Consider the following 16,099-nt stretch of genomic DNA (forward strand, 5'->3'; position numbering starts at 1 on the left):
TGTGTGTGTGAGAGCGATCTCTTCACATCTGTCCATTAAAGCAGGGGTTTCCATCTTTTAGAGGCTACGGACCATCAAATACGATCATCCTCGTGACCCTCATCAGAAATTTTAAGGCAGCTATAGATACATGTTCATATATAAAGGCCCAATTTATTTAAATTTCAGATGTATACTATACCATTTTAAAGTATTATTTTGAAAATATTTTTAAGTTTGCTTTCTACTCACTACAGTACTCTATTTATTTATTTAAAAAAAAAATGTTTTATGTATTTATTTATTTAAATTCAAACTTTATAGTTCACTCATTTATTTAAATCACATTTGTAATATTTATTTATTTTAAACACATTATTTTTTACTTATACAATTTCTAATAATCTAATTTGTAGTATTTTTTTCATTTACTTTTTTTAATTATAAAAATATAATTTTTAACAAATAATTTAATTTAATTTTTAATTTAACTATTTATTTAATTTATCATTTGAACCTTTTTAATTTTTTTTTTTTTTAAAAACATCCAAAACTATATTTTTCTCTAAACTCTTCCACGGACCTCCTTGGACCCCCCTTCATTAATGAGACCATGTTATGCCCTTTTACAAAGTTTTGATATTGTTTTTGGACTGTACGAAATAGATTTTCATGTATGAATGTTCAAAAAACACATTATTTTCCCCATATTATCCATTGTTGCGGCTTCTCTCTTCCCAGTCTGTCAGTAACGCTCTGTTTAGTTCCTCTCTCTATGAAGCCCCTTCTTCTGAAAAGCACACTGTGCTCTGATTGGTCGGCTGGAGCAGTGTGTTGTGAATGGTCGAGTGCTTTGAGTGTGTTTGGGAAATGTCCCGACCCTTACCATAACCGCCAGTTTCAACACACTACTAAAGCCCCTTTCACACAGAGATTCCGGAAAATACACGGATAAAGTGACCCGGGATTTGACCCGGGTTCGTTTGATTTTGGTCATTCACACTGCCAGTGATTTTCCGGAATCAGAGAGTGCGTTCACACACAACCCGTAAAAATGCCGTAAAGACACGTGACATCGATGTGACTTGTAATCTCAGCATGCGTCTTAAGTTTGCTTATGAGCTGCGATCTCTCTCTCGAGAAACCACGCCTGTGCGTTGTTTCTCTGATTCTCTCAAATCACGTTTCTCTGATTCGATCATAAACTTGCGCATTACGTACCGTTTCACAGCTGGAGAACGAGCCCGGCTTCAGCGTCATCACTACGATACGGCATTATTACGGCTTTTGTTCACACAGCGCGCGTTCCGGGACTGAACACGGCAATGTTACTAGGTCCCGACCCGGCATCGATCCCGGCATAAATCCCGGGTCGAGTTTGCGTTCACACAGAAGTAGGGCTGTCAAAATTGCTCAAAAATGACGTTCGAATATTCCCTCTAAAAAACACACGAATATTCGAACTATTCGAACATCTGGTTGCGCATTTTTTCAATGGCGCGCATTACGTCAATAACAGGACAAATTAATACAAAGAGACATACATAACTTGTATAGGTAGTTAATTTAAGTTTAAACATATTTGACAATGTATTACCAACACAAAACCAAGTAAATAAACTAATGGCCAAGACCGCAGACCTCAGTCTCGCTCACTCGCAGGCACTCTCTCTCTCTCGCGCGCCCTCGCGCTCACGCTCTCTCTGCTCATAGCGGTTTAAATGAACAACAATAAGCACATGTTGAGTGCTGATCAAGAGTTTTGTGCAAGCAATTTAAGGTCGCGACTCTTGCCCCAAATATAGCAGGCTTCATTCAGTGATTGAAACAAATGTATTAACATTAATTGAAGTTTTACAGTATAGAACCGACATTGAACGCTCCGAGCGAGCTGTGCTGTGGTAAACATGGAACTTTTCTGTTTAACTTTAAATAAAATGAGGCACATAATTCCGAGAAATGTGACAACAAAGAACTTTTACCCTGAGGTTCATAAAAAATAAAGTGCTATTAAAAAAGAAAAAGGCTACTTACATTATTGGTGCTTGTATTAAAAAAAGGAAAAACTGACTGCAATTTATTCCATTGTCTTTTAGTGCACTGTCAACTTTCAGCAGTGACGCTGTGCTAGACAGTGTGACCTGTCCCTCAAGCCTTGTTTATACTCGACGCGTCCGCACGAGCGCGAATCGCCCCCTATCGTTTCAAAGAATAGTACAACGGCGAGCGCGTCGAGTATAAACGCCTCGTCCGTTTGGGGGAGGTGCGCGCGCAGTTTGCGGAGACTCGCGCTGCGGAGACAGGCGAAAGTATAAACAAGGCTTCAGAAAGCGCGCGCGCCCACTCGCAAAGCAGACAGCCGCGCCTCTGCTTCCGCGGGCGTGTTTTTCCATATTCGAAATTCACATTCGAATATTAATTTTCACGTTCGAATTTCTGTTTTTTAAAACTATTCGAATATATATTCGAATTTAGAATATTCGTTGACAGCCCTACACAGAAGGCGCTCTGGCAATTTGCCGGCAATTTGCCGGGTTCAAAGCGCTGTGTGAAAGGGGCTTATCTAACTCAACCAGGCCCCGCCCCTTTATTCTGCGTATGAATTATTTAAATGAGGAATATTGTGACGTGTCCTCTTTAAAACATGCAAGAGTGTTCTTCTGATGACGGTGGATTTGATTTGTCTTCTCAGGGATGCCGCATCTCGGCGAGCTTTGCTCTCGGTCATCGAAGTGCTCATCCAATCACAGCCTGATGCCATTGCGAGCAACCTCCCCCCCGGTCTGCTCAGCTGTGGGGTGGTCAGCAGGGGCGTGATGCCTGGGTAAGTGACTGCACAAATCTTATCATTATCAGATGCAAATTTACCCGAGCTACGATCTATACGATATAATGTAAAAAATCCCCCAGGAAGAGCACAGCGTCAGGAGCCTTCTGCGCCCTGCCATGGACCTGTTTGATCGTTCGGACTGTGTTTCCCACCGCAGACAAGAGAGAAGGTGCCAACTGGAAGAAACTGGTCAGTTGCATTTATGTCTTTATTAAAGGGGTGGTATAATGCCCTTTTCACAAGATGTAAAAATAAGTCTCTGATGTCCCCAGAGTGTGTATGTGAAGTTTTAGCTCAAAATACCCCACAGATATTTTTATATAGCATGTTAAAGTTGTCACTTTTTGAGGGTGAGCAAAACGCACCGTTTTTGTGTCTGTCCCTTTAAATACAAATGAGCTGCTGCTCCCGGCACAGGGGGCGGAGCTTCAACAGCTTGTGTCCTGAAAATTTCAACAACTTTTAGCCTTTTATGTTCAAACCGGAGTCAGACAAAGATGGAGAGACTCAAAGAGAAGTGACAACATGTAGACAGCATTTTTGATTGGTTAGTTGTTGAATTTTTGCAGCTTATGTGTCATTGATTACCATATTCTGTCATTAAAATCTATAAATGGTGTTCTGGGGGCGGGGTTTATGTAAATGTTATGGTTTGTGATGCCACTAACCCAGGTGGAAGCTCGTGTAGTTCCTACCAGCCGTTTGTTGTAGTCCTTAAAAAGTGATTTCTTTAAAAGCAAATATCTTCCTTTGCTTTGAACTTTGAGCATTGTAACTTTGCAGATGTTGTTTATGCTCAAACAGCAACATTACCCACTAACTAAAGTTAAAAAAGTGAAATCATAATCAACCACCCCTTTAATCATAGCTTAGTTTAGCCATAGTTGTAAACCTGAATGGCCTTCTTTTTATTTAATGTTTTTGAGATCTCTACATTCATCCAATCATATTCTCTCTTATCCTATCAGGTTGAGGTTCAGAGTTTGCTTCTGGCTGAGGCAGTGGGCGGAGCCTCTGGGAACGCACTCAAGTCAATCAGCAAACGCTTTAACAAGCTGTGGAAGGAGGTAACGCTAAATTAATTCAGTCTGATGTCTCATACAGTGTCGTTTAAAAATGTAGGCTCGGTAAGATTTATTTGATAAAAATATTGTAATCTTGTGAAATATTTTTGCAGTTTAAAATAACTGTTTCCTATTTAAATACTTGTAAATGTAATTTATATCCTGTGATCAAAGCTGAATTTTCAGCATCATTACTCCAGTCTTCAGTGTCACATGATCCTTTAGAAAACATTCTAATATGTAATATGATACATATTTATCATATCTAATATATGCTGATTTGATGCTCAAGAAACATTTCTGATTATTTTCAATGTTTAAAACAGTCGTGCTTCTTCATATTTTTGTGGAACTGTGATGCATTTTTTTCCCGGGATGCTTCGATGAATAGAAGGTTAAAAAAGGACAGCGTTTATTTGAAATGAAATCTTTTGTAAATTTATAAGTGCTTACTGTCTTTTTTGATCAGTTTAATGCATCCTTTCTGCATCAACCTATATCATTTTTAAAAAAGTACAGCCTTTAGTTTTATATTGATGAACTTTGTCTTTGTTTGTGCAGACCCCGGGTCTGGTGGATCAGTACATGAGCGCTCTGCTGAGTCTGGATCAGAGCTGTGTGTCTGTGCCTCTGCTGGGACTGTGTGTGGACTTCTGCACTGCGCAGAAAGACATCGCCACCATCAACAAACACAAGGTGATAAACTCAACCTCTCCCATGCTTCACATGCCATGAGCTTCTGTTTCAGTGTTGATTTAGTATTTATATATGTTTCAGTATTTATTCATATTTTGATTTAGCTTTTATTGTGATATGTTGAGTTTTAATTTTAGTTTAATTTAGTAAATTTTTTTGTTATTTTGATGTGCTTTTGTCTTTTTTTTTTCTTTTTTAGATTTGGCTTTAATTTATTTTAGTTTAAGTCATTTTAGAACTTCCACTTCAATCATGACAACTCACAAAATAGTTTTAGTATGTTATTGAATATGGGAATGTTAATATATTTGGTCTTGGTGGACTCGATCTGCTGCTGTTGATTCCTGCTGCAGAGCAAGTGTGGTCTTGCTACTACTAATAGATACACAGACACGCTGCTGTGAGCATGTAAGATATGCTGCTGCGTCAGCCCCTAATAGTCGACTAAATGTTAGTTGACTAGTGAGCCCCTTTCACACAGAGATTACGGATAATACACGGATTTATCGAGGGATTTGTCCCGGGATCGTTTGATTTTGGTTCATTCACACTGCCAGTGATTTTCCAGAATCTGTGGGTGCGGACACATCCCGTAAAGATCCCGTAAAGACATGTGACGTTGGGATGTGTTGTAGAAAGGCCAGTCTAATCTTCCACTACCGCTCTTTCCATTGAAGTCGTGCACTTGGTGGATTATTTATGCAGCGTCTTAAGTTTACTAATGATCTGCGCTTTCGATCTCGAGAAACCACGCTCAAGCATTTTTTTCCGAATTCAGTCGTACACTAACGCATCGCGAATGATCTCAGCTTCAGCGCGGATAGTAATGAGCTCTCTGGTCTCTGCGTCATTCCAGTTTGCAGAATTTTTTTCGTTCTTTCTTTGTTGATGACGAACACAAACTTTCTTCTAAGAGCAACAGAGTCGTGCGATGGCACGTGCGTCATCACTTCGACACACCCTTTACGGCATTGGTCCTGGCTTTTGTTCACACAGGGCCTGTTCCGGGACTGATCCCAGCAATGTTACTAGATCCCCATCCTGGCATCGATCCCGGGACGTGTTTGCGTTCACACAGAAGGCACTCTAGCAATTTTACAGCAATTTCCCAGGATCAATACAATATGCTCATACAAGCATATAATTGCCTCACAGGCATACTCTGTCTATAGAAAGCTTGAAGTGTCTACTCTTAAATGAACCAATTCGAAAATAAATATTCTCTGATTATGTAATCTGTATGAAACGTGCATTTCTCGCGTCCACTATACTGCGGAGATGGCCAGTCAGCAGCCGAAACTGACTCAGAAAACACTAGTTTACAAATAGTTTTTTTTTTTACGTCTCTTTGCTGTTTTTCAGACTCGTTCATAATAATTGCTTTTTACTTTTACCGGTACCCCCTCCCCCCGTATACATGTAAGTAATTTAATTATGTAAACGTGCGATTAATCGACTATTCACTTGAATGACTACTAGTTGAAGAATCTTTAGTCGGGGGCCGCCCTAATTAGACATAAATCCCATAGCAGATCTAGGCAGGTGGAACTGGGGGAGGTGGAGGTTTTCAGAGGAATTCTAGTCTACAGCAAGCAATGAACCAGACTATTTAAAGCCCGGGACACACCAAACCGACACCAAAGAACTAGCGCTGATGAAAGCCGACTGTGTTGTCGACTGGCGTCGCCTGCGTAGGGGGAAAGCTGCACTTGAACACACCAAGAGAACTACAGCCGACTGTCAGCTTGAATGCGCGTTCTGCGCCTGTGTGTAAATGTCGAATCGGTCGAATAAAAGCCGACGAGGACCAATTTCAGCCGACTGTGTGGAACCGTGCGGAACACACTGAGAAAACTTAGTCGGCCGACGCACTAAAACTGCCCGATGGCCGACCGTCGGCTTGGTGTGTCCAGGGCTTAAATGTTGAGCAGCAAGCTCATTGGCTGCATGCGGTAATGATGTGATTGCTCTCAGATTGCATGTAAAGGCCCTATCAACCTGCGCCCTCTAGAGTTTCATGACGGAACTAGATTTTATTTCAGTCAGTAGCCAAGGCATCATTTTAAAAGTTTTACGTTTTCTTTTTACTTTTATTTAATTCGACAAAAACTATTTTTAATAATTGTACTTTTATTTAACAAAATCAACGCTGTTCTGTTTTAGGCGGCTCTCTTGGACCTGTACATGAAGACGGTCCTCATGAGTAAGACCAGACCACATCCGCACATACTGGTGAGAATCTGTGTCATGGCTTTGTTGAGTCAATACTCTTTGCAGTGTCGAGATCATAAAACCTAAAGCTGAATGTGTGTTTTCAGGAGAAGAGCGCCTCGATGCTTCGTCACATGTCTCACTCTGAGTTTAAGGAGCAACTGCTGCCCACGTTACAGAAAGCTCTGCTGCGCAGCCCCGAGAACTCCATTCAGAGTGAGTGAGATGCTACGGCTATCACACACTACCTCACACTATCATTCATTATCACACAGATGCATCATGATATCATCATTACTGCTCAGAACAAATGTGACCCTGGATCACAAAACCAGTCACAAGTCGCACGGGTAAATTTGTGGCAATAGCCAACAATATGGGTAAGGGTCAAAAGTATTGATTTTCTTTTATGTAAATTTTTTACCATAAATATATAATATATAAATAATATATACATGTATTTTTGTGAGTGAATGCAGCACAATCGCCAACATAAATGGACAACTTTAAAGGAGATTTTCTCAATGTTTCGATTTTTTTGCACCCTCAGATCCCAGATTTTCATAATAGTTGTATCTCGGCCAAATATTGTCCTATCATAACAGAACCACACATCAATGTAAAGCTTATTTATTCAGCTTTCAGATGATTTATAAATGTCAGTTTAAAAAAATTTACCCTTGTGACTGATTTTGTGGTCCAGGGTCACAAATGATTATGACATAATGTTACTGTCAGTGTCACTTTAGTACAATTGAAATACTATTATAGTTTTTATTAATATTTTGAATTATACATTTTTTTAATATTTATTAATCTGTTAATAAATTAAATACAACTGTTCCTTGGTAGTTCAGGTTCATTTAATAATATGAACAGACACAACTTTTGATTTTAATTATGAATTAGTAATTGTTCAAATTAGAAGTATTTTTTATATTAACTAACATAGTTAACTAATTAAGTCTTTTTTTATTAATATTTATTTCAGCTTTAGTTATTTTAGTACAAGTGAGACTAAAATAAAATGAGAAATGTGTGTGTATATGTGTGTGTGTGTGTGTATATATATATATATATATATATATATATATATATATATATATATATATATATACCGTAAATAATATTATTTCAGTTAATGTTTATTTTATTTAAACAACGAAATATTTTGTATGGTTTTAGTTAAATATAATAACCCTGGTTAGTTTTAACTATTAAAAGGACAAATATAACAAAATTATATAGTTAAAAAAAAAAGAGTATTTCTTCCAGTCCATTGATAAGTGCTTTTGTTTATAGAAATGCTCACATGAAACATATAGATAGTGTATTAGTTTCAATTGCAGGAATAGTTTTTTTTGTTTGTTGGAAACCTCTTGTCTACCAAGCATGAACAAGATATTACTACTTTACTGATTGTTAATTTCTGAATAATTCTGAATATGTCCATCTCTGTTGTCTGTCTTTCCTCCAGCGATCTCCTCCATGTTGGCGTCTCTCACACTTGACCTGAGTCAGTATGCGCTGGACATCGGGAAGGGCATCTCCAGTGAGTCGCCGTCGTCAGTATGATCGAGAGGTTGGTCTGAGGCGTCACATGCAGGTTTAATGTGATGTGTGTGTGTGTGTGTTTCAGGTCAGCTGAAGGCCAATAACCCAGAGCTCATGGACCAGGCGGTGGCGGCCCTTCAGAATCTGGTCCAACAGTGCAGCGACCCGAGCGCCGTCCAGGACCTCGTCAAACACCTCTTTGCCATCCTCGGAGGTCAGTGAGGTCAAGGTTTCAACGGTCATGTACTCTTAAAATTATGATTTTAAAAAATACTAAAATACCCCCAAAAATATTTTTATTAGTCAAGGACGCATTAAATTGATCAAAAGTGACAGTAAAGCCCATTATAATGTTACAAATTATTTATCTATTTCAAATAAAATGTTCATTTGAACTTTCTATTCATCAAAGAATCCTGAAAATAATGTATTACAGTTTCCACAAAAATATTAAGCTGCAAAAACTGCTTTTAACATGATAATAATAATAGGAACCATTATTAATAATTATAAAAAAATAACATGGAAAACCACACCACAAGTTTGACCCATGCTTTTCTTGCTTAAAGGTGAAGACCCAACTTTATGCATGTTTTGTAAGATTCCCCTCTCTGTTAAACATATTTTATTAGATTGTCCTGGACTTAATACAAGTAGAATGCTCTTTTATGACGTTACCTCACTTAAGGACTTATTTAGTAAGATTATGCCTGAAAAGGTTTTGGATTTTTTTTTATCATATGTTAATTTAAAAAATCTTGTATAATATGACTTGCTGTTTTTGTTTGTTTGGTTTTTATTGTATTTATATGCTATTTGTATTTTTGTAATTTAATTTGTGCCATGAAAATAGCTTTACATGCTGACATGGCACTAAATAAAACAATCTGAATCTGGAAAACCATGCCAGTAATCTCAGTAAAATTATAATATGAAGCTCATTTTCCAGTAATCATTACTCATCATCTCACACACATCACCAGATCCTGCTCACTTTGAAAAGCAGGATATTCCTAATTGTTCATGTTGTTTTGCACAGGCTCAGAGGGGAAGCTGACTGTTGTGGCCCAGAAGATGAGCGTTCTCTCGGGTGAATATCTTATGCTCATTACGCAATGGTTTTACACACTGTTTTTCTTTTCTAATAGCTAATCTTGAAATAAAATGTCTTTTGAGCACTGCTAATTTCCATCAGGAAACCTACAGACATCTTTGACCCCTGTGCTTGTGTCTTTAGCGTCAAGTTAAAGGAAGTTAAACTTTTAAAAAACATGTTTTGAGACCTCACTTTTTTCCATTCCACTACCATACGTCTTGCGTTTTTAAATGCGAAAACACACTTTGTTTTAAAAAAAACAAATCGCACTTTCCAGTTTATCTCCCAAATCTCCTTCTCACTTCTGCATGAATATTTGAGTCTTTTACTAACGTATTAAGCTTCATTTATGTGTGTTTTTGAAACAGGCATCAGAAGTTGCAGTCATCACGCTGTCTCTGGCACTTCCTCTCAGTCTCTGAGCTCCAGTGTGGCTGTGATGTTCATTCCATACCTGCAACAGGAAGGTGAGAAACCTACAGGCTTTTAATTACATTAAAAAGTAACTTTTTCAATAAACTTAAACTTTTTCATACTGGTTTAAACACTGAACATCCATATACGTATGAGAGCATTTCGACTACTTTCATAGACTGGGGTCAATGAGTTGATGTAACACTAATAATGAATTCAATTATTATTATTATAAATTAATATTATCTAAATATAGCACTTCAAAAGTTGTAAGTTTATTGTCGTGACCATTAACTGACGCCTGAGAACTGTGAACATGCGAATTCATTGATAAATCATTGAACAGTGTTATTTTAGTATCACTTAAATACTATTATAGTTTTTTTTATTACGTTTAAATTAGTTTTTATTAGTTTTTTAAATGCCTATTTAGTTTATAATTTGTAATAATTGTATTACTTAAGTTTTTTTTAAAGTTCATCAAGTTAAACTAAATGAAATGAGAAATGTTTCTATGGCAACTAGCTGTAATAAAATAAGTTTAAGTTCTTTTTACCTTCCTTGATTTAGTTGTTAAGGGTTAGTTGTTATTTAGTTGTATATTTTATTTTAAGTAGCCAATGTTTTTTTAATTTTTATGTTTTCAGTTTTAGTTTAACTTTTATAACACTGTCATTGAAATATTAACCTAAAATCTCATTTGGAAGTAAATATTTTAAGTTAAATATTGACATTGTTGTGAACCCCTGATCAAGATTTTATTTCTACCCAGTTTACTATTTAAAGATTTAATATGTATTATTTTTTAATATGGATTGTTGCAAAATTTGTTTTAAATTAATAATTTAATTTACATTAAACGATCTTAAAAGGTCTTGCATTTCATAATTGTTTTTATTATTTTTTATTTCAGTTTTAGTGTATGTACATCAAGTTAAACTAAATGAAATGATAAATGTTTCAATGAAACTAGCATTTCTACCCAATTTGTTAATACCCAATGACTAAATATACATTTTTACCTTTGTTTTGTTGCAAATTGGTCTTAAACTTGTAATTTGATTCAATCTTAAAAGGTCTTATATTTCTTAAACATGCATAAAAGCCTAATATCTGCTGATTGATGTATTTGTGTGTTTATAGTCCATGAGGGGACGCTGGTACATGCGGCGTCTGTGTTATCTCAGTGGACGGGCCGTTTGACGGTGACCGTACCCTCAGAGTTGAGGGAATGGTTTAAAAAAGCCTTCGGCCTCAAGACGTCCACGTCCCTCGTGCGTCAGGCGTATCTCCAGGCCATGATCGGGGCTTTCAAAGGTCAGTCGGACTGCTGGGATGTTTCACATGGGTTCATACTCACATGCTGATGTTTTGTCAAAATAAACAGCGTCTGTGTGTCTTCATTCTGTTCAGGTGACACTCTCAGTCAGGCTGTTGACTTCCTACCTCTCCTCATCCAGACTGTGGAGAAAGCTGCTGCCCAGAATACCCAGCATGCACTGCTGTCTGAGGCCGTGACCGCGTCTGTACTGCTCTGTCGGCTGTCTGTGCTCGACTCTGTGTCTGGTGAGCGTTCACACTGGCTATTTTTCCATCCACCTATTTTTATGCACATTTTGGGATATTGCATAAAAACGCTGGAATGAAACGCCATAAATTCTAAAAACGCACGTAAAAAATTAATGCACACAATTGAGGGCGGATGCATTTTTTTATCCGATAAGAAGACATAAGCTTAAACTATGATGGAAACACATTTACTGAATAAATCCCTTGATGCGGAACAAAACTTTTGTGACTTTGCCTCAAAAGAGGATTGGTTGCATAACTGGACTTTACTAGCAGACCAATCGCATCACAGCATCTCAAACGTTGGTTTAGTGGTTCTGAAACCACTTTGAGACAAAGTCTGTCATCAGAATGATTCGGTTTAATTCCCTCCAAAAGCGTCTCGCATGATTGCGTTCCCAAACCCCAGCATCCGAACGCAAGAGAACGACAGCGTTTAATGTGTTTCCTCAGGAAAACACAGCAACAGTGGCTTCCCCAGTTGCAGCAACTTCCATTTTTATTACAAATGTTTTGCACCAACTTCCCATGAAGTTACGATTATGTTCTCTTGAACACATGGGATGGAAATGCTGCTTTATTCGCAAATGTTCTTTGCGATATTCCAATTTTGCACCCAATTTTAACTCGCAACTTTGGATGGAAACAAATCTACATATCTATCCCCCTCCGATGTCTAATGCTGGTGATCATCATGTTCTTTGGTGGTGGTGGCGCAATGGATAAGACACATGCCTTTGGTGTGAGAGACCCGGGTTCGAATCCACTGTGAGACACCAGTGTGTCCCTGAGCAAGACACTTAACCCCTAGTTGCTCCAGAGGCGTGCGACCTCTGACATATATAGCAATTGTAAGTCGCTTTGGATAAAAGCGTCAGCTAAATGAATAAATGTAAATGTTCTTCTGTGTCTTTAGAAGCGAAGCTGGTGTCTTTCTGGAACCTGATACTGGATGAAAAGAAGCCTCTGTTCACCACTGAGAAGTTCCTCTCTCAGGCCAGTGAAGAAGGTCAGAAACGCTCCATTTATCAAACTTGTCCAGAGGCGATTTTAGGATTTCATTGATGTGGCTCATAGGAATATTTTTTGCCGTAAGCGGTTAGACGAAGAAGGCCATATTATGCTTTTTACAAAGTCTTGATTTGTTTTTGAGCTCTACTAGAATAGATTTTCATGCTTGAATGTTCAAAAAACACATTATTTTCCCCATAGTCTCCATTGTTCTCCTCTCTTCCCAGTCTGTCAGTAACGCTCTGAGCCGTTTCTCCCAAAAGCATCACCTTAGTTGATCATAGAGACCATTGGTGGCAATTGTTCTATTATCAACTATTCTATTTCAAGTTCATTTTTTATTAATGAAAAATATTTTTTAACAGTAACAACACTGATCAGTAAATCTGATGATCACACACACACTCACACTCACACACACACACCTGTGTTCTGTACCCGCAGCTCTGTGCACCATCCTGCTGCTGTGTGAAAGACTGTTCCTGGATCAGCCACAAAGACTCAACAACAGCAAGTCTCAGTGAGTCACTACTATTTTTCCCTGAAATGTTTTGTGTAAAATTAAATTATTCGTTGAATTGGCGGAGGGAATTCTATTTCCTGTGCTCAATTTTACGTTTTAGTTTTTTGTTGCTAAAAATGTAAACAAACATCTAAACTAAGCATTTGTAAATCATTTTAATTTCGTCATGATAAAGAATATTCAGTCAGAAAACTTTAAGGCAACTCTAGGATCATTAAAAGTGGGCTATGATATGCAAAATAAAGTCTAATGGGATCTTGTATCACCCTAAAAGTGTTTATTTAGGGATTTGATCGGCTGACTCTACCTTAGCCACTTGTTACACAACTACTAAACAAATTAAAATTTGTAACACTTTATTGTATAAAATTAATAAACATAAAAGCATGTGAAATTTTCATTTGTTTGATTTGTTTTACCTCATTACGTAAAAAATATTGACTGCTCATTTCCAAAATTTGTTTTGTATTATTAATATACTATTACAGGATTTATTCATATTTTAAATTAGTTTTTAATTATTATATAATTTTTAGTAATTTAGTAATTGACCCCAAAGACTATTACAGGATTTATTCATATTTTAAATTAGTTTTTGATTATTATATAATTTTTAGTTTGAGTAATTTAGTAATTGACCCCAAAGCAACTTTGACATCTCTGAAATTATGCTAATTGTATTTATTAGAAGAATTCATAAGCATGCACATCTTGTGCATTTTTCATATGTTTTCATATGCCTGTACACATTATTATCCACTCAGTGATGTCAGGGGATATTTTGAGCCGACAAAAGCATTGCTGAAATTTGTTGATAACAGGGTTAATAAAGTAAATGGGTTGAATTTTGGCATTCAACAATAGTGCAAAAACTCTTCATAAGCATCTGTGAGCGATCATGTGACTCAAACCCTTGTCTGCCGTCCTCAGGATGTATCATCAGGCCACAGTTATGGCGCTGCTGTCCCGACAGTGGTGTGTGCGTAAACATGCTAAGCAGACCGTGAAGAAGCTCCTGTCCTCGCTGGGCGGATCCAGCCTGGCCCAAGGCCTTCTGGGTGAACTGCGTGTCATTATTAACAAACACAAGGTGAGGGATGAAGAGGAGTTGAACGCTTAGGCTACTTTACACTAACGTGTTTTGAATCTGCTAATTTTTACGCCTCTTGAATCAGATTCTGCCATCAGATGCTCTTTATACGGAGACGGGTGAGCTGACTGAGATGGGACGCTCGTATGTTGCTCCGCGGATCCTGCTGGACGCTCTGAGGGTTATCTGCTCGGCGGCGGCCCAGTGGAACGACCTGCCAGAGACTGAGAAACTGGCCCTGGATATTCTCATCGTTACCCATCATCCCTCCATCGGTCCGTCTCTCTCTCCCAGTGCTTTTGATTGCATCCGTACAGGAACATCCCAATAGCTGTTAATCACGCTCTTTCTTCTTCTTTTTCAGTGGCCATCAGGTCTGAGTTGTGGCCTTCTCTGCTGTCCACTATGAAGATGGACGCTGCGGAGTTCATCGACAAACACCTGGAGAAGATTCTACCTCGCCTGCTAGAAGCCAACACAGACAACCAGGTGCGTTTAAAGTCGGCATGAGAAGTTGCGATAGTCTTTTCTTCCCTATTGTGACGTATATTCAAGTGAAACGGATTCTGGAACAAGAACAAATGTAGGGCGGGGCTTGATTTTGTCCTTGTGGTTTGCTATTGGTGGATCTCATGTGAGTGACAGGTTGCCCCGCCCTAGTCATCAGAGATGAGAAGAGATGTCACTGCAGGAGGGAGGGAAAGTTTTTCTGATTCAAGATTACGAGGCACATGAATTTAAAAAAAGAATGGATGTGCATGGATAAATATTTTATAATAAATACTGCAAAAATAGTATTTTCTATTTTGATTTCATTGTGACTTTAATTTTGCATTGATATGTAGGACACACACATTGATATAGTAGGGCATGCATTTAAGATTAATATTTGTTGACAGGCTTATCAATAGATAATGCCCATTTTCAAAAAAATAAATCAAATATTGCATACAATTTATAATGAGTATAATTTAATTGCAGCCTTTTAATATACATCTTATTTGATATATATTGTATATACTGTATTTTCGATCAAATGCAGTTTTAAGAGACTTTAAGAGACAAACTATCTTAATTATTGATATAATAGGACACACATTTAAGATTCGGGTCAGATTTTTTCTGGATTTATGGTTGTCATTGTGTCTCTCTATCTCTCTCCCTGTAGGCTGTTCAGAATGCTGTCGGTTCTCTATCGCTTCTGTCTCCAACCAAACTGCTGCCACGTGTAATGGATCACGTGACCCAGCGCTTGTCCAATCATGCGATGATCCAAGTGACGCGTCAGGAATATGCAATCATGCGAACGCCAGAGGGAGAACTTTATGATAAGAGCATCATTATGAGGTAAAGTGAACTGAATCAGTCCAGATGGAATGAATGAACTTCATTTTTTGAGGTACTGAATGAATGAGAATCACATGGTTCTTCTACTGTTGTTTTTGGCAGTGCGCAGCAGGAGAGCACAAAGAAAGGCAACATGAAAAGAGAGAACAAGGCTTATTCCTTCAAAGAGCAGATCATTGAAATGGAGCTTCAAGAGGTGAGAGAGAAATATTGCAAACTATCCGCTGGAATATTAAAGGGAACAAGTTGTTTTGGACTTGTCTGCCAATGGCCTCGTAGTCAGTGCGCCGACATGCAGCGTCTTTGCGCTCGGGCGGCCCGAGTTCGAGTCTCGGCTCGTGGACCTTTCCCGATCCCATCCCCCGTCTCTCTCCCACCTCGTTTCCTGTCATCTCTCTACTGTCCTGCCACAATAAAAGGAAAATCACCAAAAAAACAATATACAAAAAAATTAAAGTTGTTTTGGACTGTGTTCTAGTGTGCATACTGAATAGATACTGTACACTGTTTAGTCAAATACTATTTACAGTATGCAACAATAAATAGTTCCAACTGAAATACATAACATTCTCATCTCAGTGCATTACCTGTTCAATTTAGTTGTCATGTTGAAGATAAACAGTTATTTAGCAAATTTGTAGTAGTGTTTTGCGTTAAAAAAAAATTGTTATAGACTGATCTATTGGGCTGGCCGATTTATCCGTGCCCTAGTAAA

At 37.9% G+C, this 16,099-nt stretch overlaps 1 protein-coding gene across 1 annotated transcript in view; it reads left to right on the plus strand.

Moving 5' to 3' along the window:
* The window catches only part of gcn1 (GCN1 activator of EIF2AK4), a 60,262-nt gene that overhangs the window by 3,958 nt on the left and 40,205 nt on the right, over positions 1–16,099 (plus strand). The window contains exons 4-22 of the mRNA XM_082187815.1: positions 2,672–2,803; positions 2,890–2,998; positions 3,778–3,876; positions 4,435–4,569; positions 6,733–6,801; positions 6,888–6,996; positions 8,258–8,332; positions 8,420–8,548; positions 9,374–9,424; positions 9,799–9,897; positions 10,988–11,161; positions 11,258–11,410; positions 12,330–12,422; positions 12,869–12,944; positions 13,878–14,037; positions 14,123–14,312; positions 14,402–14,526; positions 15,206–15,384; positions 15,487–15,580. Coding sequence (XP_082043941.1) covers positions 2,672–2,803; positions 2,890–2,998; positions 3,778–3,876; positions 4,435–4,569; positions 6,733–6,801; positions 6,888–6,996; positions 8,258–8,332; positions 8,420–8,548; positions 9,374–9,424; positions 9,799–9,897; positions 10,988–11,161; positions 11,258–11,410; positions 12,330–12,422; positions 12,869–12,944; positions 13,878–14,037; positions 14,123–14,312; positions 14,402–14,526; positions 15,206–15,384; positions 15,487–15,580 — 2,251 coding nt within the window. The remainder of the gene's footprint in view (positions 1–2,671; positions 2,804–2,889; positions 2,999–3,777; positions 3,877–4,434; positions 4,570–6,732; positions 6,802–6,887; positions 6,997–8,257; positions 8,333–8,419; positions 8,549–9,373; positions 9,425–9,798; positions 9,898–10,987; positions 11,162–11,257; positions 11,411–12,329; positions 12,423–12,868; positions 12,945–13,877; positions 14,038–14,122; positions 14,313–14,401; positions 14,527–15,205; positions 15,385–15,486; positions 15,581–16,099) is intronic.

Source organism: Leuciscus leuciscus (assembly GCF_965113295.1).
Source record: "Leuciscus leuciscus genome assembly, chromosome: 13".
Classification (NCBI taxonomy): Eukaryota; Metazoa; Chordata; class Actinopteri; order Cypriniformes; family Leuciscidae; genus Leuciscus; species Leuciscus leuciscus.